This window comes from Schistocerca serialis, chromosome 3, assembly GCF_023864345.2.
Source record: "Schistocerca serialis cubense isolate TAMUIC-IGC-003099 chromosome 3, iqSchSeri2.2, whole genome shotgun sequence".
Lineage (NCBI taxonomy): Eukaryota > Metazoa > Arthropoda > Insecta > Orthoptera > Acrididae > Schistocerca > Schistocerca serialis.
Window position 1 is genome coordinate 905,585,091 of NC_064640.1, and position 23,555 is coordinate 905,608,645.

Sequence of the window (23,555 nt, forward strand, 5' to 3'; positions counted from 1 at the left end):
TCCTTTACAAGTAAATTGACATGTATTGGACTGATCTTATGTTTCTTTCATGGGTAAAACTTTGTGGAGAAACTGTGTTTTAGTGAGAAGTCATCTCTTGCATGTACGGCAGGTTTCCTTTTTGGAAATGAGTAGAGTGAGAAAATATGAAGAAATTGAGTACCTGGTTGACTCTTTGACAGCTAGGGCTTTTATTTTAACATTCCTCACTTTGGTGGTGCAAGGAAGGATGGCTGATGTGGTGTGGGCGAGGATGAGCAGCTGCGGCTCAAGCCACGAGCATGCTCATTTTGCAGTGGCTGTCTCTGTGCAGAGCTCCCTTCAGCACCAGGAACTACAAGACCCCGGGCTCCAGAACTGGAAGCTGAAGAACTTCCTGGATCACATGGTGTTGGACAACGTCGCCCACAGGGTGGAATTGCTCCACTCAGTGTCTGCATTGGTATGCGGAAAAGGCGAAATGGTCTAGCATCTGGTGATGTAGCTGCAACAGATAGATATAGTTTCCAGTTTCATGTCACTATATGCTAAATTTTATTTCATTGCATCATTTACCTTGTTGTGGGAAAACATCATAGATTAATCTAAGGGAAGTCTTTAGTTATCCAGAAGAACAATATAAATTCATACTAAACCAATTACAACTGTAGCACTAAAGTATTAAATGAAGTTGTAATACTAAAAAATACAGGGTGATTCAGTTGCCCCTACTGCTGGGTTTTATGCAGCCTGAAATGCTTTCAAATACCATGTGCAAGATTTTCATATTCTCTCCCTCAGTACACGAAAACTACACACATCAAAAAAAGTTTTGCATCACCTCAGTTCCGAGAGTTTCTGAACCAGTACAGAAAATTGGAATAGAGATCAACTAAACATCATTTCTGCCCTTTTTATTGCTCATGAAAGCCACACATTGCATGTTGTACCACCATACAGTGAGATCTTCAGAGGTGGTGGTAAAGATTGCTGTACACACCGGTACCTCTAATATCCACATGGAATGATGCATGCCTGTATTCATCATGGCATACTATCCACAAGTTCATCAAGGCACTGTGGGTCCAGATTGACCCACTCCTCAATGGCGATTCAGCATATATCCCTCGGAGTGTTTGGTGGGTCACATCACCATAAACAGCCCTTTTCAATCTATACCAGGCATGTTCGATAGGGTTCATGACTGGAGAACATGCTGGCCACCTCTAGTCAAGTGATGTTGTTATCCTGAAGGAAGTCATTCACAAGATGTGCACAATGCCGGTGTGAATTGTCGTCCATGAAGACGAATGTCTCGCCAATATGCTGCCGATATGGTTGCACTATTGGTCGGAGGATGGCATTTACGTATAGTGCAGCCATTACGGCACCTTCCATGACCACCAGCGGCATACGTTGGCCCCACATAATGCCACCCCAAAACAGCAGGGAATCTCCACCTTGCTGCACTTGCTGGACAGTGTGTCTAAGGCATTCAACCCGACCAGGTAGCCTCCAAACATGTCTCCAATGATTGTCTGGCTGAAGGAATATGTAACACTCATCGGTGAGGAGAACATGATGCCAATCCTGAGTGGTTCATTCGGCTTGTTGGGCCAATCTGTACCACGGTGGATGGTGCCATGTTTGCAAAGATGGACCTCGCCATTACGTCAGGAGTGAAGTTGCGCATCATGCAATCTATTGTGCACAGTTGTAACATGTTGTCCTTTGGCTGCACGAAAAGCATTATTCAACATGGTGGCATTGCTGTCAGGGTTCCTCCAAGCAATAATCCATAGGTAGTGATCATCCAGTGCAGTAGTAGCCCTTTTGCGGCCTGAGCAAGGAATATCATCGACAGTTCCTGTCTCTCTGTATCTCCTCCATGTCTGAACAACATCGCTTTGGTTCACTCTGAGATGCCTGGACACTTCTCTTGTTGAGAGCCCTTCCTGGCACTAAGTAACAATGTGGACAGGATCACACCGTGGTACTGACTGTCTAGGCATGGTTGAACTACAGACAACACGAGCCGTGTATCTCCTTTCTGGTGGAATGACTGGAACTGATCAGCTGTCGGACCCCCTCCATCTAATAGGTGCTGTTCATTCATGGTTGTTTACATCTTTGGGTAGGTTTAGGGCAACAGTCAAAGGGCCTCTGTCTGTGATATAATATCCACAGTCAACGTCTATCTTCAGGAGTTCTGGGAAATGGGGTGATGCAAAACTTTTTTTTATGTGTGTATTAGTCCTACAGAGAAAATGAACTGGATCTTTCTGTAGGAAATTTAATGTAGTTAAAATTTTGTACTGGGATATGTTTTCACTGGAGGCCATGGTTTTTGTCTTATTCAAGGAAAATGCATTTGAAGGTCACTTTCGTTCATTTTTATTGAATAGTTTGTAAACTGTGACCTCTAGCAAAGACACACCCCAGTACAAAATTTAACTGCATTAAATGTACTTCAAAAAGTCCTGTTCATTTTTTTCTGTAGGGCTAATAGTCTGCATGCACCAAATGAGGGAATATGAAAATCTTCCATATAGTATTTGAAGCCATTGTGGGTTGGATAAAACCCAGCAGTAGAGGTAGCCAAATCACCCAGGATATGGGAATAATGAGGAAAACCTGAAGAAATGTGACAGCCCACGTTAATCATTTTGAATATTATTGCATCTGAATTAATCTACACAGAGACTACAGCTTAAATTAAATTTTACAGGATCAGGCTTGTCCACAATTTCCAGGAATACTTTTGTGTCATATGTCAACAGTTTCTGGAAACTGTGAAAAATAGCAGTGAAACATATAGTGTGTTGATTAGCTGTGTGTGTGTGTGTGTGTGTGTGTGTGTGTGTGTGTGTGTGTGTGTGTGTGTGTGTTTGTGTGTGTGTGTGTGTGTGTCCACAGGGCCTGTTTAAGGTCCAAAGAACACAAGCTGCTGCCTGATGGTACCAAACTGAGAGCGGTGCAACAGGTGTAAGAGTTCCATACAGAACATGTCACAATTAATAATGGCCTCTTGGGGCGCCAAGCTGAAAGGGGCACAGGGGTGCACAGGTGAAAGACTTGTATACAGTGGTATCGCAATTAGTAGTGAAAACTGACACCACAAGTGTAAGTGTAAGAGGAAAAGGAGGGGGGTGGGGAAAGGGGGGGGGGGGGGGAAAGGGCAGGTGCCAAATGATAAGTTGCTTCTGCGGAGAAATGTCCTTGAACTGGCCCCAATTGTATGAACAAAAGAATGTAATTAAGTTTTACTTTGAGAAAATCACATGTAGACTGAATCCGGGTCATCACCCAGAAATCTGAGATGTAAAATGTTCCAGCATTTGAACCTAGTGAAAACACTTATATAAAAAATAACAGAAATCATCAGTTATTTGTGCTTCTCTTCATAGTGCATTAGTGTTCTTTTTTTCACTGATGAACAAAATGTGAGGAACAAATTCAAACTGTCCAAAAGCTATAGTTGATAGGGAAACTAAGATACTAAAATACTGTGTACTCGTACTTTGAGGTGATGATGGAGGTGTAGCTGTTGATTCCTTTCCATCTTTGCCATCTTTTGTTTCTTTGCCATCCTTCACTTCTTTGCCATCCTTCACTTCTTTCACTTCTTTACCATCCTTCACTTCTTTCACTTCTTTTCCATCCTTCGGTTCTTTAGTATCTTTTACATCTTTACTGTCCTTCTCAGTCTTCACATCCTTTACATCTGTCAGATCTGTTCCATTATTGGTTTCCTTACCATCTTTTGCTTCTTTTGATTCTTCCCCATCCTTTACATCTGTTGTCTCTGTTTCCTCTTTTTCTGGAGCATCTACATGAACTTGGGCATCTTTGTTATGAAAGAACTCAGGTGCAGTTGTTGCAAAGTATATGTCATTCTGAAACAAAGGATATGTGAAGTTATGTTAGTGACATAGTGAGAAGGTATAGACAAGGAAAATTAACAGAATGAGCTTACCAGTTCAAGAGACAAAATGTTGAATAAATAGATCAAAATGTATTTTCTGTTATGTTCTTCTGCAAGTCAGTTCATATAATTTTAAAGAACTGGTCATATGACATTCACCTAACTATAAGAGATGTAAATTCACTTGATATTTTGGTATAATGTTTACAGTTCATAAATATTAATGGAAAAGTGTTGAAAATGAAACATATTTATTGGCAGTTAGTATTTCATGCCAGCTAAGTTCAACAATGTTAGGTTTAACATTACACTTGAATATTATTTTGAATACATACACACAAATATGGTAAATTCTCCATTGTATTCATTCAGAAATTATGCTCCATGTATCATATTATTGGGGTGATGGGGGGCAGAGGGTGGGGGGAAGGTGGCTGTGGGACTGTGGATAGGTGACGCTTGATGGGAATGTGGATTGGCTGTAATGTCCAAATGCAGCTGACAGCAGTAATCCCCTTTGATTCCATTCCTTTCTCCTCTTCTGCACCTTCAATTTACATATAATTATATCATTAGTCACATGATCATGAAGTTTCATGCTCATTCATTTGGTTTTCCATTACAGCAAGTCATTGCTCTGCTTCTTTAGTGTGGGGAAACATTCTTCTTTCTATGAGGTAGCTGCATGGATTGCAAAGCAGTGTATTTTTTACATGGGTTGGTATGGGATATTTTTATCACCGGGCACAACTCTCTTAATGGTGTCTATATTATTTACATTGAGAGGGAAGTGCATTGGGGATGGACTGGTAGGCAAAATTTCATTAATTATGTGGTAGATTCCAGGTCTCTGGTATGCTTTATGATATGAACTTATATATGTATGACACAGTAAAGTAGGCCGCATGAAAGTAATTATTTCATTCATAATGAGTAACAAAAAAAAGTGCAAAATTTTAAGCATTTTCTTTAAAATGATTTGAATTAATATTTATTATTCAAGTACTGTTATCAGGAAGGGCATCTGGCATACAGCTGTCACTAACATTGCCAAAACCTGGATCAGCGCTGACACTGTAGAGAAACAGGAACAGACATGGAAGAAGAAGAAGAAGAAGAAGAAGAAGAAGAAGAAGAGATGAAGTTAAAGATTTAGGTACTCGTTATCTGTTTGAAAAAATGTGATTAGTTTAATCAAAAACACATTATTAAAGGGGAACTAATAAAAATTATTAAGTAAAGAAACTTGGAATAATGAAAAATTTCTACAGAGACATCAGTTGTTTGAATTATTTTTTACATACCTTAATTTGTTATCTTTATTTAGAAAAACTATTAAAGGAAGAAAATTGAAAATTCTATGACTTTTGAATAGAAATTAAATCAATTTAAACAATAAATAATATCTATTAGTTATGATAAAATAATAGAGTCTACAATTGCATACATTGTGTGCAAATTCATGTTTTAGTTAGTAAACAGTTTTAATTAAAAATATATTTTTAGAGAACATTCTGGTGTGGACAGAGAGGTTATAAATAGATGCAAAATGCACCACTTGCATTCAAAGCTTCTGTTGTTATGCCGATGCATTCAGATGTTATCCAGTCATTCTCCTGTTATGATGAGCTTTATAAAAAAGTGTTTTTCTGATGTGCGTGTTGTTTCTAAGAAGTATTTTGGAAAAAAAAATAACTGTTAAGAACTGTACTGTCAAAAGCATTTTAATCAATATTATCACAAACCCATCCCTTTAAAGAACAAAGTCAGAGATTATCTACAAGAAATGAGAAAAGATAATTACGTTATTAAGTATTTATAATTATTTCTTCCCAATCTGGACAGCTATTAGTGGACATTAATATTGGATATGTTCTCCCTTCACATTTATGGTAGCCAGTTTCTCCTCATAAGCCAAAACAAGAGAAGGTAGTGATGTTGGACATTGAGGTCTGGAATGAAGTTGATGTTCTGCCTCATTCTTCCACTGTTTGGTATCCCAGCCCAATGAGTTTGAAAGCCCACCAGAAAGTGTGGACCTAGATGACAGCTATTAGGTGGCACTCCTAATATTTGTGAGTGCTGCTGTTGCTGTCTCACTGCTAGACATAGCCCACTCCCCATGCACCAACCTATCAGCACCTTTGGCCAAGCTTATAAAGCTTGCAGCACAGGGGCCTGAACCTCAGTCATGTTCTGACTGCCCTATCTTATTTTTCATTGTATGCAATGTTCCTTGGACTTGGTTTCAGATATTGCTACATCATGGTTTACACTCTTGACTCATCATTCTGTCACTTTGCCTTGTCATTTGTCCACTGCTATTGTTGTCTTTCATGGTTTTTGGTACTTCACCATCAATGGCCTCAGCTGGTTGGCCAGCGTCTCCTGGCTGGGACCAATTCTAGTTACTGTAATTGGTGATAAGGAAAAAGGTTAATAGTGTCTTGTGAATGCAAAACTAGTGCAACCTGTGTAACAGTGACAGCAATATCTGCTAGTGCAGCAACAATTGCAACAGCAATTACAATAGCAGTTGCAGCAGCAAACCAACTTGCTACATCAGCAAATTCAGTTTTTGTCAGAATGCTTGCAGGTGCAGGGTTTGCAACACATCCAGGCTGCAGTCACTTCCCAGGCTGAGTCCTGCCCATCCTCATTTCTGCCATTTAACAGCGCCAAAGAAGATTGGGACACCTCTTTGCAGTGGCTGAAACAGCAGTTCGCCACTTTTTGAGATTCTGATGGCATCTATAATGGTTGCTCCTCATTTTTTGGTTCCCCAGAGACATGTTTCTTACTAAAGAAGTTGGCTGTCCTCTCAAATCTGGTTGTACTCCCGTTCACGGAGATGTGCTCATTGCTGTTGAACTATTATTTGCAACAATTCCATGTGGTCATGTTACACATTGAGGTCCATCAATACCACAACTGACCTGGTCAGTCATATCACCTGTGGGTGACGGATTTGCAAGGGATGAGTTAGCATTGTGATTTCACTTGTGCAGATCCATCTTGCAAAACTTCGTATGCAGATTCCTTGAATCGAGACATGGTGGTCCAACTGGCCCCTGATCTTGAAGTATGCATGGCAGCCCTCAAGCTGAACATTCCTTCTTTGGACAATATTTTGAAAATTGTGCACACTTTTGAGATCATGCAGACAGCAAATGAACACCTTATGGCTCATCCCCATGTAGCAGTGGTTCAACCACCACCAATGAGTCAAAATTCTCTGAAGTCCTTTTCACCAATTCATCAGATTCAGATGTGTCAATAACCACTGAGGAGCCAGTTACACCATGTCAGTGTAAGCAGTGTTGTTTCCCATCTTGTCCTGACTGTTTCATGACAAACCAGTGTGCAGGCTGTCCAGATCACTGGGTGCATTGCACTCATTGTGGAAAGGATGGCCATCCCTGAAAACTGAACCCCACTCCAGGCCATTGTTCCCCAGGACAATCCTTCTGCTACAGAGTTGTTTATTGATCTCACAATTACACAAAATTCATTTCAAAGTAGACATAGGAGTGATGGTCTCCCTGGTGAACCTCCCCATGAATGCTCGTCTGGGATGCCCAATGTTGGTGTTACCCTCCCACAAGATGGTTACATATGGTGACAGCTCAGTTCCCCTTAGAAGTCAGTTCACAACTACAGCAGCATACAATAAGGTTACATGGCTGATAATGCTGTTAGTTGTCAATAGTCACTTGGCAGGCAACATTTTCAGCATGGATGCCTTCTTGCTGTTTGGGTTTCTCATCATGTATGAAGTTCAGGTTACCCCAACATGGTTCCCTTCCAGGAACTTGATGGCTTCTGTATCTCTTTAGCATCTTGGTTCAAAGCTGGCCTGCGGTGCACCACCAATTTCAAGGCACGTATTTCTCTACATCCAGATGTACTGCCTCATTTCTGTCAGGCCCATTTGCTTTCAGTCTCCCTACAGATGGCAGCTGAGATCAAACTCAATTGCCTTCATCAAGCCGGGCTAATTGAACCTGTCAAAACCAGCATTTGAGCAACATTCCTCATAGTGGTTAAGAAACCAAATGGCTCCCTCTGACTCTGCGGAGATTTTGGGTCAACAATCAATGTGTACCCCATGCCATGTCTGGAGGATCTCCTCATAAAGCTTCTCAGTAGTAAATATTTTTCTAAGATAGACCTTGCTGGTGATTATTTACAGCTCCCAATGGATGAGGAATTGCAATGCATTATGGTCATCATTACACCCTTTGGCACATACAGATGCAATCACTTGCCCTTTATGATTTCTTCCACTCTGGCAATCTTCCAGAGATACATGGAACAGTTAACTATATCCATTCCCACTTGTATCAATTACCTAGAAAACTTAATAGTTATGGGTGCCCAATGCACAACCTTTGCACCCTCTTTACTATGTTGTGCTATGCAGGGCTCAAGTGCTGACTACACATATACCAGTTTCTTCAGGAGCAAGTGGAATATCTTAGGCATTTGATCAGCAAAGATTGGAGTCAACCCACTGACCACAACATTTCACTGTTGACTCTCTTCCATGTCCCCAAAAGCTATAAAAGCTACAGGCTCTTTTGTGTAAAGTAAATTATTATTCTAAGCTCCTCCCACAAGCAGCACACATTATGCACCCAATCAACCAGTTGCAGAAGAAGAGCACATTCAGTTCCAGTGGTTGGGTGCCTGTGAGCATGCTTTCAGACAGCTGCAGCACATGTTATGCTCACACCCCACCTTATGTCCTTTTCTCCATCAAGTCCTCTTGTTTTGGCTGCTGACACTTCCTCCTATGACATTGATGCAGTGCTGGCGCACCATAACAATGATGGTACTGTGCAAACCAGTGCCTATGCATCAAAGACAATGACACCTGCTCAATGAAACTGCTCACAAATCAAGAAAGAGACTTTTGTGATCTTTTTGTCTTTAAGAAATTCTGTGTGTATGTCTTTGGGGATAAATTTACCCCCATTACTGACCACAAATCATTGGTAGCACTCTTTGGATCACACTCGTGGCTTCCAGAGCAGACAGTTCAAAGGCTCCAGCATTGAGCTCATTTCCTTAGTTCTTACAGTTACACCATTTACAAGCCTACCTCACAACACCCAAATGCAGATGTGCTCTCTCATCTATCCTCAGGACCAGACCCAACATTTGACCAAACAATGCTGCTGCGCAGGGTGAACGGGTTCTGTGATTTAATCTTTAAAGAGGCTCTGGAGACAAAAATTGAGAAGAGCACTCTAATGCAAAACCAGTGAAGGCAGCAAATGGAATCGAGAAGCCATACCAGGACATGATGCTCACACTCACCAACATGCAGGGAGCCCTCGCCCTCACCACCACCAGCCTTGACCCCCCCCCCTCCCCCCCAGGGGCCGCAACACCCCCATCCAGAGGTGAACGATTGGTGGTGCCGATGCAGATGAGGCAGAGTAGGGTGCAGTTCAGTGGCTGTAAAGAACTGGACAATACATGAACCCAACACTTCACCTGAAGATGACAAGTAGGAAACTTGTTGAAATGTTGCTGCAGAACAACATCTTGACTCAGCTGATAACCCAAGAAGACTTCATCATTGAAATTCACCAAGAAAGTTTAAATTCACATATAGGAGATCTCCTCTTTCAACATTGACGTAGAATGTCTACACCCCTTGAATGGGTTTGCCTTCCTCCTATTCACATTTCCACAGACGGGCTCCATGACCCTAACTTACAGAATGTCACACACTATGTGCTTCATGGGTAGCCCACTTATTTTTCCAAATCTGCTGATCCAGATCTCTGGGCCTGGGCTCACCTTTCTCATAATTTGTCTGTTGTTTCTGATATTCTTCTGCTGGATACAGAGGTGGATACCTACCATGTTGTCTTTCTGATTACCTTATGCCCTTGTATCTTCTCCATTGTGAGCATTGGGGTGTGTCATAGATGAAAGCCTTTGCCAAACGACATGACTATTGGCCAGGACTGAGCACAGGCATGGAGGCCATGGTGTGCATCTGTTCCTCATGCACTCAGCATCAGACTGCTGCTCCTCAGTCTTTCAACCCTGGGTCCACTCATCATCGTCCCTGGTACAACATTCATCTGGTCTTTGCTGGTCCCTTTCTGGGCTTATGTGGCTCATTGTCAAGGATGCTTACTCCAACTACCCCCAGTGGTTAGAATGGTGTCCACCACTATGACTGCCACATTCAATTCACTTACCAAGATTCTAGCCATCAAAGGGCTTCCTCACATTCTCCTGTCTGACAATGTGCCCCAATTCATGACAATTACCTTTGAACAGTCCTGTTATGACAATGATTTAAACACCTATTTAGCCCACCTTTTAACCCATCCTCCAATAGTGAAGTGGAGTGGTTGGTGTGTACGTTTAAACAACCATCATTGAAAGCAGTGGGAACATCTGCCACTGCAGTGGCACTTACAATGTTCCTGAGCATCTACATGAACACTCCTGTCCATGACCACAGCCTGGCAGAGCTCCTCCATGAATGACAGCCACATACTCTCTTCCAACTCCTGGCACTGCAGCCCTCAGAACCCTGGATCTTATATGCTAGACAGTACCCCCAGGCTCAGCAGTCTGGGCCCATTCCTATGGAGCTAAACTTTCACGGATGCCAGTTACAATAGTGGCCACCCATACGTGGTGCATTACGATGGTTGCTACTCTGCGAGGTTTGGAGTATCGGCACACCAACCAATGCTGTTCCCACCTACTGACTGTGTGACCATCGGTGGGTCACTCGGAGTTCGAGTGCCAGCCCTTGCAACCCTTTCCACCATATGAGTACAATTTTGCACAGCAGGGCACCATCAGCAGTTGCAGGGGATACAGGTTTGGAAGTTACCTCACCACACAGCATCCATCGCATCAACAGTTGTCTCCCGTATCACTGATCCCCAGAGTGCACTGCCCGATGTCCCGCTTTCCTTCTTCCACCCGGCAGGCTCCCCCACCAGGACAAAAACCATGCCACCAGCCAGTTCACCATATGAAACATCACCAAGGCACTTCAGGCACTATGAGCCCATTTTGGGAGGGGAGGGACCTGATATCCCAGCCCAACAAATTCAAAACTGCACTGGAATGCATAGACCTAGATGACAGTCGCTAGGTGGTGCTCCTAATATTTGTGAGCACTGCTGTCATGTGGGCCACACCCCACCTGCCAGCCTATAGGCACCTGCAGCTGTGCTATAAAGCTCACAGTTCAGTGGCCCAGACCTCAGTCATGTTCTGACAGCCCTCTCATATGGTTCATTGTACACAGGGTTGTTTGGTTCCAGATATTGCTATGTTTGATTTACTCTCTGGACTTGTGATTCTGTCATATTGTCTTGTTGTTCATCCACTGCTGTTATTGTCTTTTGTGGCTTTTGGCAAGTCACCATTGATGTTCTTGGCCAGTTGGCCACTGTCTCCTGGTCATGTCCAATTCCGGTTACTATACGCTGGGTTCAGGTCGAGACTCTGGATAGGCCAGTCCATTATAGGTATGTTATTTCCATGAACCATTGTCTCAGAGATGTTGTTTCATGACATGATGGATTGTCATGCTGATACAAACAATTATTATCATTGAAGTCATTGAGCTTTCATGACCAACACATCTGTTACTACTTCTCTTCTGGTAACACAATACTTCCTGGCTCTTGCAACATCTAGTGGTCAACTCAATACTACACAGGGGTTTTTGGACACATATGATCACACTGTGTGTATTGTAATGTCAGTTTGTAGATACACTAAAAATATGCTTCATATTCAATGTTATGGTAAATACTATAAGGGGCGTTCAAAAAGAAATGAGCCAGAGGCATAATTACAGAAACCAGTACCTTTATGCTCGAAATATAGACTCTGGCTGTTGAGACACTTGTCCCACTGTGACACAAGGCTGGGGCTGCGATGTTAACCAGTTCAACATGTACATCTGGACGTTGTCCGAGGTGAATCGTTAGCTCCTCAGATCCTTTTTAAGGGGATCAAAAGTGGTGTAATCACAGGGAGAGAGGTCCAGACTGTATGGAGGGTGGCCAAGAACCTCCCATTTGAATTTCTGCAGGAGTGCCATGACTAGTTGACCATATGAGTCTTTGCATTGTCATGGAGCAGAATGACTCGACGAGTGAGGTTGCCTGGTCATTTTGATTTGATTGCTTGGAGAAGGGTGGTCAAGGTTTGCAAATAATGCTGGGCATTCACTGTTGTCCCATGCTGCAGGAAGTGAATTAGATGGAGGCATTCTTGGTCAAAGAAGAACGTCAGCTTAGGGGCAAATGATTCACTTCGGACGACGACATCCAGCTGTAAGTGCAGAACTGGTTAACATCACAGCCCCAGGAATTTTATGAAACAGCATTCACCGCCTTGTGTCATAGTGGGACAAGTGTCTCAACAGCCAGGGTCAATACTTCTAACATACAGGTACTGGTTTCTGTAATTATGCGTCTGTCTCATTTCTTTTTAAACACCCTTTATATTTGGATACTTGAAAACATGCAGACGTTGTGCTAGATGAAATATGATGATTTATGTAGCTAATCATAGAAGAATAGTTCCAATTTTGGTTTTTTGTCTAGGATTATTTTGACTTGTGCATATAACTGTGAAAGAAGTACATTACAAGAGGAAGATGATAACTCTTCTCAGTGCATCAGTCTAGCCATGTAACACTTTAAGGCTCTTAGAAGATGAGTAGCTGCATCATCAGGACTGTATGTGCTTTCTACAGTACACAAGGAGGGCATTCATCTAAGATCCATGGTTAGTAATATTAGAGTGCTTGAATATCAGTGAGCAAAATACACTGAAGCATCAAAGAAACTGGTATAGGCATGCATATTCAAATACAAAGATATGTAAATGGGCAATGCCAATATAAGACAACAAGTGTCTGGTGCAATTGTTAGATTGGTTACCGCTGCTACAATGGCAGGTTATCAAGATTTAAGTGAGCTTGAACATGGTGTTATAGTCGGTGCACGAGCAATGGGACACAGCATCTCTGAGGTAGCGATTTTCCCATATGACCACTTCATGAGTGTTCTGTAAGTATCAAGAATCTGGTGAAACATCAAATCTCCAACATCACTGCAGCTGGAAAAAGATCCTGCAAGAATGGGAACAACTACGACTGAGGAGAATTCTTGAACATGACAGAAGTGCAACCCTTCTGCAAATTGCTGCAGATCTCAATGCTGGGCCATCAGAAAGTGTCAGTGCATGAACCATCCAATGAAACATCATTGATATGGGCTTTTGGAGCTGAAGGCCCACTCATTTACCCTTGATGATTGCATACACAAAGCTTTATGCCCCACCTGGGATCTGTAATGGTGTAGGGCATGTGCGGTTGAAGTGTTATGGGACCCCTGATATGTCGAGGTATGACTCTGACAGGTGAGATGTATGTAAGCATCCTGTCTGATCACCTGCATCCATTCATGTCCATTGTGCATTCTGACGGACTTGGGCAATTCCAGCAGGACAATGCAACACCCCACACATTCAGAATTACTACAGGGTGTCTCCAGGAACACTCTTCTCAGTTTAAAAACTTCCACTAGCCTCCAAACACCCCAAACATGAACATTATTGAGCATATCTGGGATGCCTTGCAACATGCTGTTCACAAGAGATTTCCATCCCTTGTACTCTTATGGATTTATGGACAGCCCTGCAAGATTCATTGTGTCAATTCCTTCCAGCACTACTTCAGATATTAATTGACTCCATGCCATGTCATGTTGCAGCACTTCTGCGTGCTTGCAGGGGTCCTACACGATGTTAGGCAGGTGTACCAGTTTCTTTGTCTCTTCAGTGTACATGAAACACATTTTCAGTGAATATGAAGGGGAGTGCAAACACTACACTTGCAACTAAAGTCACTTTGTACACTGTCTCAGTCAATTCCAGCTCTGGTAAATGAATATGTCCATTTTGATGCCGTTTCATATCTTACCAGTGTCCCACTTTCTGACTTCTTGGAACTAGGTACTGAAAAATTCGATGATTGTTTCCCTGAAATGTTTAGGCACGGTTTCACATCTACTTATTTCATGTTTTTGGAAAATATTATGAAGGGATCAATGGCATGGTATGGGTAGTACCGTATCATCTGTTGTGGTAATCCTTTGCATGTGACACTTTGAAGGACATTGTGCTTCTATTGATGTGTGGTGTGACCACATGAAATGAAAAACAACTTATAGAGTTTCTTAAATACTGAAACTCTACTAACCCTAATATAAAATTCTTGATGTAACATTATAAAAAGTGTCAGCTTCCTTTGCTCTGTGTGTTAGTACAGGGTTACAGTGTGTATAGAAAACTCAAGCAAAAAGACTTCTGTCTCAATGTCTCAAGCCATTATCATCATCCACAAAGAAATTCCATGTCAGAGACTCTAGTGCATAGAGAGTGAACACTGTCAGACAGCAAAGGCCTTGCTGAAGAATACAACATCTGTAAATAGTGTTCTGAAGGAATGGGTACTCAGACTGAAGACAATTGAGCAGGCATTGCTGTCAAAACAAACAACACCAGAAGAAAGGATAGAGACTGAAAAAAGAAAATTAAAAGCAAAAATCACTTATGTACTTTACTATGGTCCATCCTCTGGAAAGAATGGTAGATTTCTATTGAAACACGATAGCCAATGTGTGTCACTCTCTTCAACAAATATAAAAAAATCTTCTTTCTAATGTTAAAGATGATTTATAAGGGCAATTAAAAATTTTCGATCTGAAACCTGTACAGGCCAGAATTGGTATGCCAATTAGACAAAATCTCCTAGAGCACAGAGGCAATAGTCCCACTGATTAATCAGACTGAAGATACCTGCTTGGTAAAACACCATGTCCTGCTATGTGGAGAAGTTTTTAACTGCATGCTGCACACTCTTATCTGACAGGAATCATTGGCACTTCGAAGCATTTTTTTAAGGGATCAAAGGCATGATGATCACATGGGGGAGAAATCTGGACTATAGGCGGGTGCTCAAGTGTCTCCCACCTGAGTTTATACAACTTTTGCATTACCATGTTTACGATATACGGATGCGTGTTATCATGAGCTTGGCACACCATTCCACAATGGCAGTTTTCAACAGATATGCTACCACGTGCAAATTCTTCATTCTCCACTGGATGTCTACCAGTGTTTGTACTTTGGCAGCCAGGAAAATAGTAACAGCATGTTGGTCCTATCTAAATGCATTTGGCAATAACGTAGCCATAGTTCATGTTTTGACACTTACTGCATGCACGCCGGAAAGAAATGAATATCACAATAATCCCTTGCCTACATGTCAGTTCTTATATACACACAATGGAGTCATGCTATGTTGCACATATGCTGCAGCAATGCCCTCAAATGAAAACTTTTTATTGCCCCTTATAAATATCCGAAAGCTGGGTGTGTACCACATTTCAAGCGAATGTGACATGCACAGTGGAAGAGAGGTGCAAGGAACATCATGACATACCTAACTAAAACAGCCAAGAAAATCAGCTGTCACTAAGTGCTCAACTGTGTATAATCATTAAATGAAATACAAGACCAGTATCATGGTGCAAATATCAGATTTGTTGGACAGTGTAGTTAAGTAGTCTAGAAAAATAAATATGTCAGAAAATTGAATAAACTGGCATGAACGCTTCTATTTAAGTATGGGTTTAGATATGGCAAACAACTTTTTAAGATCCCAGCATCCAACTCATCCATCAGAGCTGGAAAATGCAGGGAGAATGTGCATTTCATGGAACAACAGGGGCAGTTTCCAAAAAACAAATGTCCATGAAAAGGTACTGGGAGTCAAACAGCAGCATGACATAAACAATATTTCACAGTCTTGTTGGAGTCCAACCAGTGAGTATCCATAATACACCTTGCAGCACCTAGAGGTGGCTGGGTTGGTTGTCAAAATATGCAGTAAAACAGAAACAACAACTTGGCTGAACACTTGGAACCACTCCATAAGCAATCACGCTAAGAAATCCTGAGAGAACACATTAACCACTCCTTTTATTACTGATTCACAAAAAGTATATATTTATTTCAAAGCCAAAACTAGAATGCAGTGCTTTAGGTATAACAACAAAGCAACTTTAGGAGTTTCTGCTTACCATTGAAATATGATTTTATGCTTTATTGCAAACTGTTACTCAGTAATTAATCTGTAGTAGCTGACATTTAAATTTAAAAAAAACCATTGATTATCTAGTGAGCCCCAATGAAGAAAAATGACTGACAAAACTCCATGTAATGTTGCTTTGAAGCTTTATGGATCCCTACACACCACTAATATAATATAATATAATATAATGAAAAGAGTTCCATCAGCATTTGGGTTTCGTGAAAGATAGTCTGAAAAAAGGCTACTAAAAAAACTATAAGTAAACTGATCTGTGAAAAATAAAATAAAGTAAACAATCAACATTGTTTAGGGCCTAGCACAGACTTTTTACTGCATATGTGGCTATCTATTAATAAAATGGCACCACTGGAGGAGATTTTAATCAAACAACAATTAATAGGATCTTTACAGTTTTGTATGTGGTCAGTTTCACAAGATATCCTGCAAAATGTTACTGAATGTGTTCCAGAAGAAATACCAAGAAAAGATTGTTTGGAAGCCCATTCATGATGGAAATATATTTGATCTAATATAAACTTGACCTCTTTGTGGAAATCTTCATAGCATCTGGTTTCAGAGACCATGAGGCAGTTGTAGCAACAATGGTTATCAAAGTACAGAGGCAACTACAAGTAGGAGGTTTTATATGTTGAGCAAAAAATGAGGAGGCAGTGGTATCATAGCCGGCCGAAGTGGCCGTGCGGTTAAAGGCGCTGCAGTCTGGAACCGCAAGACCGCTACGGTCGCAGGTTCGAATCCTGCCTCGGGCATGGATGTTTGTGATGTCCTTAGGTTAGTTAGGTTTAACTAGTTCTAAGTTCTAGGGGACTAATGACCTCAGCAGTTGAGTCCCATAGTGCTCAGAGCCATTTGAACCATTTGAGTGGTATCATACCTCAATAAGGAATTTGAAACTCTTTGCTCTGAAAAGGAGCTAATGATGGGAAGGATCTTCATGGTATACAGTCACAATAAAGAAACTTTTACAGAAACAGAGGCTACTGCATAATAGGTGTAAAACAAAACATAAGGCTATAAATAGAGAGACACTGAATGAAATGCATTTTACCATCAAGAGGGCAATGCAAAAAGCATTCAGTTAGTATGATAGCACAATATTATTGAAATATCTCTCTCAAAACCTAAAGAAATTCTGGTCATATGTAAGGGTTGTTAGTGGTAATAGGGTTAATGCCGAGATACATATGGATGAAACAGAGACGGACAGCAAAAGCAGAAATGGTTAACTCCATTTTTCAACCATGCATTTACAAATGAAATTCTGGGATATTGCCTTCATTTAATTCTCATATCAGGGCAGAGATGAGTGATTTAGATATCAGTGTCAATATTTATTTATTTAATCGTATGGTGATTTTATACAATATACAGTTGATACAAGGCAAATGATTTTATACAATATACATATGATATTAGACAAGATTAAACCTTAAATTCCATGTTTTTCAACCAGTTAATTAAGCTGGGTGTGAGAGTGAACAAGTCATCGAGAATTCCAGGGTATGAATGAAGTGGAAAGTGTTGGACTAAATGTTCAATTGTCTGCTCTTCTTGATTACATTAACACATTGGTGAACTGATCCAGCCCCATTTGTACTTGAAGTACCTACAACAACCATTTCCAGTCCTTAACCTGTTGAGGCAGCACCAAAGGTTCCTCGGTAGGTCAAAACCTTTTGGCTTCTTTGTGGGATCAAGGTGATGGGCTCTTGTTTCCAATGTTTTTGTTGACCATTCATGCTTCCAGCTTTCATTTAGATCAAAACCATCCATGATAAGTTGCCCTGCAGTAACACTTACTGGTCTTCTTGATTGCAATCATTGCTGTGGCGGATGACAGAATTCCTGGTGCAGTGGTAGAGAGGGTGATGCAGAGTTACTCAGTACAGGTAACCAGTGGCATGGAGTTGATTTGATGGAACCAGTAATTCGGCACATTGTGTCATTAAGTTTTGTGTCTACCTTCTTCACATGTACACTTTCCAACCAGACAGGTGCACAGTTCTTGGCAACAGAATACACAAGACTGATGCCAGTTAAATGCAGACAGTCAGCAGAGGTTCCCCAGGTGGTACCACTGAACTTATGTAGTATGTTGTTCCTTGCAGTAACTTTATGAGAAAGCTTGGTGATGTGCTCTTTGTAGCTCAGGGTTCTATCTAGACTGATTCCAAGATTTTTTGGGAAAGTATTGTACCTCAACGTTTGTCCATTGAGCAGAACTCTTGGTTTGTATTTTGCAGCATGATTCGCTAGATGGAAACAAGAGACTTCAGTTTTTGATGTGCTTGGGATCAATCTCCAGGTATTAAAGAAAGTTGACATCTTCTACAGATCCTCCGTAAGAATTTGTTCACCATCTTCGAAATTACTGCTCTGTGCTACCAGTGCAATTTCATCAGCATAGATGGCGACAGGGACTGATCTACAAGCTACTGCAAGTTGTACCAAGTCGAGAAACTGTGGATCTAATATCCAGCATGCTTAGTGAAAGGCAATTTCAATTGCTTCTAGGCAGCTCTAAAAACTACAAATGGAAACTAAATAATGGACTGCCACAGGGATCTGTTTTAGCTCCATCACTATTCAATTTATACGTTAGTGATTTACCAACCACAATCAGTGTCAGTGATACTGAGAAAAAATTGCAATTGCCAAAATTTAACAAAACTCCTGGACCTGACGGAATCCCTATCATATTTTATGCCAAATTTACCACTGTGTTAGCCCATATTTTAACCATAATCTACCAAGGACCCCATCAAACAAAATGCTGTACCCAAAAGTTGGAATAAAGCATAAGTCATATTCATCTACAAGAAGGGTGGTCAGATCTTGATAAGATTTCAAAGTGGTTTAAAGGTTGGCAACTTGCTTTAAGTACACTGAAACATAAAACTGTGCACTTCACAAAAAAGGAATGCAGTATCCTCTGTCTACAATGTCAGTTATATACAACTGGAATACTTGAGTGTAAGACTTTGATGAGAGATCACATAGGCTTGGCTGTAGATAAAGCTGGTGACAGACTTTGAATCATTGGTAGAATGCTAGGAAAATGCAATCAGACTACAAAGAAGACTAGTTGCAAACCATTTGTATGGCCTATCCTAGAATACTGCTCAAATACCATGAGTTCCACACTTAATAGGCTAACAGGGTATACTGAATGTGTACAGGGAAGGGAAGTGTGTATGGTCACAGCTTCATTTGATCTGTGAGAGAGTGTAACAGAGATGTTGAGGAAACTGAATTGCCACACACTTGAAGACAGATACAAAGTATCCCAAGAAAGCCTACTTACAAACATCCAAGAACCAGCTTCATCTAAGAAACTACTATAACTCACTGTGTATCACTCTCACAGGAACCATGAGGACAATATTATCTTAATTATAGTGTGCACAGAGGCATTTAAACAGTCATACTGTAGACACGGAAGGAAAGAAGCCCTAGTAACCAGTACTGTGGGAAGTATCCTTTTCCACTCACTTGCAGAGTATTGATCTAGACGTAGAACAGGATTTAATTAGCTATTTACTGACAATATTGATTGTTGAAGTAGTTGGTACCAATAAAATATGAGTGTTTTCTTCTAAGATTGCACTGCGAACTTTACCACTCTACCACTCTATTGGTACAAAATATTGGCACTTTTGACATCATAAGTAATATGATAATTTTCTGTAATAACTAAATCACCTTGTTCTCTTACTGATTTACCCTGTTTCTCTGTTATCAACCCTCATACCGTTTTAATTTTTTCTCAGTTTTTGTTATTTCTGTACTCTTTCTCAACATGAGGTGGGAGTAGTGATATATCTGCATTTGTGATAACTATCTTTTATTATTCCATTTCTTGTATCATGATATTTTGTTTCCATTTGTTACCTGTAGTTTTTTAATTGGGTTCAAATGGCTCTGAGCACTATGGGACTAAACATCTGTGGTCATCAGTCCCCTAGAACTTAGAACTACTTAAACCTAACTAACCTAAGGACATCACACACATCCATGCCCGAGGCAGGATTTGAACCTGCGACCGTAGCGGTCGCGCGGCTCCAGACTGACGCGCCTAGAACCGCACGGCCACACCGGCTGGCTTTTAATTGGGAACTAGTGACATATTTTACAGTACAATATTCATTTAGAACACTTGTTTAATGGTGAAATGGTATAAAGAAATGTGCTATTTTATACATGAAATTAAAACAATATGATGGACAGTTAAAAGGGAAACTGGACACTTTGTTATAGAACAAAATAATTCAGCTATTAAAGAAAATGAGTTGATCTAAATGACAACACATATGTAGTACAAATTAATTGAATTCTCCCTTGGGTCTTGGGAGAAAATGAAAATAAGTAGTAAAAAATCAATACCATGAAATTTGATTTTAGTTTTGTTACCATATTTCTTACATATAAGTGACCCCTGATCTTATACTGATAATTATAATTACTTCTTTTGTCTGAAACTGAAGCCTAATAATCATGTTCTAATTATGGCAGTGGGATAAAAATATGTTTTATATTTTGTAGCAATAGGTAAAATATTTGTAATAGCCACTTTCTTCACATATTAGATGAATTTAGTGCACTCCACCCAAAAGCTACAACATTTTAGTATATGTAAGAAGCACAATCACATCATTCAATCAATTTGCTGTCAGTGTGATTTCTACTACAGAAACTATGGAAAAAAGGTGTGAAACTAAGTAAAGCCACCCAAAAAAATTGATAAAAACCAAGACTGACTTCATTGTTAATAGTAGTCCCTTAAATACTGGTTAAGTTATATTTTATAATGGGTAAGCATAGATAATGAATGAATCAGAATTTAGACTGAAGAAAGACCTTTCTACTGAAAACTGATTTACCTGTCACATATAAAGATATTTAAATCACAAGATGTCATTCATAAAGTTTCTAGCAATATTTCTATACAGTTGTATTGCAAAAATCACATAATTCTTTTGGGGACATTTAAATTTTAAGATACTGAACATACAGTTGATATCTGGTTTATTTAATATTAGAACAGAAAGCAGAGACAGCTTCATCCATTTGGTAACAGATGATATTTCAGCTGCAGAGACACAAACAATTTCTGAGTTCCATTAATGAATAAATATGATATTCGAAGTGCAGACAATACAAAAATGTGGAAAGAAAATGCCAGTGTTGCAGGAAACTGTTCAGAAAGATCTACTGATAAAAAAGTGGCAGTGGAAGCTCATTATCATCACATAATATTAGACATAAAAATTGCATTAGTAAATCTTAGCAAACAGTGAACAAAAAAGAAAAATCAACTAGTTATGCCAAGCAAGAGACTAGCAGTGATCACGTCTGATATTCAGTCAGAGTAGAAAGTGACTGGAATCAAAAAGTCGGAAGCACCAATATAGGAAGTGCTGAAAAACAATGAAGTGCCGTAAAGAAAGGTGTAAAATGAGTCATAATTGAAACAGGAAATGATGTGCATAAAAGCAAAAGTAGCTTTGCATTAAGAACACTGAAAGAATCACTAGCAAAAGTTTCACAAGCAAAGGATTTCACGAGCGTCCCCCACAGGCATGACTTATTTGAAAATTCTGGTGTATACAGATAAATCATCATAATAAACCAAAAATTCAAGAAGATTTGTAGCAGTTTTGTACATACAACTTTCACTAAATAAACCATTTCTGTCATAGAGCACTTTATTGGACATGGACTGCATGAAAACCACCTAGATGAGAAAGTGCTGGCCAAAGAAATTCTTGAGGTGATAAAAACTGCAGGAGTAGACACCCACATAAAAATTACACTACATGCAACAGGTTTGCTGCCATTTCCAAAAGAACAAAACAATGCACCAGCAAGATATGAGACAGAAACATCTCTAACTCCACCTTACGAGGAAGAAGTTATATCAGCACCAGAATGTAAAGAACCACTGTCACCAGCTGCTCATTGATAGCACCAAAAGCAATAGTGTAAAATGAAGAAACATCAGAACACCCATTGGTATCAGAAACAGCAGAGCAAACAGTAGATCTTTTGACAATTGCTAGGGCATGATCTAGATCCATAGAAAGTAGCATCAGAAACAGGAAGCACACTGAAAAGGACCTTTTTTTGTGTGTATCCAGAGTCAAGAGCAATACCTACAGGAGGTAAAACTGCAACTGCAACTGCAACAGCAGTGAGAGAAACAGATAAGTGCCAACAGAAGAAGAAGAAACACCTGCAATTGAAATGTGCAATGTAGCAAACAGGCGATAAACAATGCCTCCATATTATCTGAAGTATATTTTAATCTCTGACATGAAGAAGAGGAAGCCACCACAATAAGTAGAACGAAATGTTTAACAGTTTTTCACCCAAATATTCAATCTCTAAACAACAAAGCTTAGCATGTCGATCTCCTGGTGGGAATATAGGCATCTTCACCTAAAAAATGAGTCTGGGCAAGGTATCTAGTCCAAAAATTACTACATTTCTTTGTCGTGATTTACATATCAGTACAATGAAGTCAAATATTGTCAGTAATACCTAATTGAATACACTGTTCAATTATGGCATATCTTCACTCAAAAACTGTGCAACTACAGTAACTAAACACCCTTCTGCAATGATAGACCATATACAAGAGATTTTGACAGAAAAAATGTCACATATTTGTTCTAAATCTTGGTCTGTCAGGTCATCTCTATCAGTTACTAGAATCAGATATTTACCTAGAGAAGCCAGCAAAGTTAAATGCATACAAAACGATTTCCTCAGAATCAAACCTATATGAATTTGCAGGTCAGTTATAATATGAAAAGTAGGGGCATGTGTATGCAGAAACAAATGTTAGCAAAATGTTTAATAAATTCATGGCACTATTTAAATTAAAATTGGAAGAATCATTCCCGAAAAAACTACATTGCATTGGAGCTTCAGGTAGAAAAATATGGGAGACAAAAGGTATCAAAAATCTTATGAAACTATTAGGTATTTGACAGCCATCAGATACAGACAAAATGAGCCAGATTTTTTGGAATTTTACAAAAAAAAACAGGGGAATTTACAGAAAAGTACTCCTAGCTATGAAAAATCTTGCAAACAACACATTATTGTTGAAAGCAGAAAAAAGCAAAGGAGCCTGGTACATTATCAAGTGGGAGACAACAAGTTTCGGGATGCTGTTGTTTTATCCATCAGGGACTAGCCAAAAAAGTCAATGGTGCTCTTGTCAACAACTGAGATAGAGGTTACACATATAGCATGCCAAATAAAAAATAAAAAAAAATTGGCATGTTTAGATGACATTCCAGCCACTGATCTTAAGTAATGCACACATGACATAAAAGCACTATTAACAGAAAGAATTAATTTAGTACTCAAATCTGGCTGCTTTCCAAAATAGTTGAAACAAGCTAAGTTTCTCCTATACTAAAGAAAGATGAGGCAGAAAATATATAAAATTAAAGACCA

The 23,555-nt window shown here is 39.9% G+C and overlaps 1 protein-coding gene across 1 annotated transcript in view; it reads right to left on the reverse strand.

The window, feature by feature from the left end:
• Window positions 1-206: 206 nt before the first annotated feature.
• LOC126471314 (GTPase-activating Rap/Ran-GAP domain-like protein 3) overlaps window positions 207-23,555 on the reverse strand; it is a 346,167-nt gene continuing 322,818 nt past the window's right edge. Inside the window, exons 21-23 of the mRNA XM_050099436.1 lie at window positions 3,794-3,875; window positions 690-719; window positions 207-484 (exon numbers count right to left, since the gene is read on the reverse strand). Coding sequence (XP_049955393.1) covers window positions 207-484; window positions 690-719; window positions 3,794-3,875 — 390 coding nt within the window. The remainder of the gene's footprint in view (window positions 485-689; window positions 720-3,793; window positions 3,876-23,555) is intronic.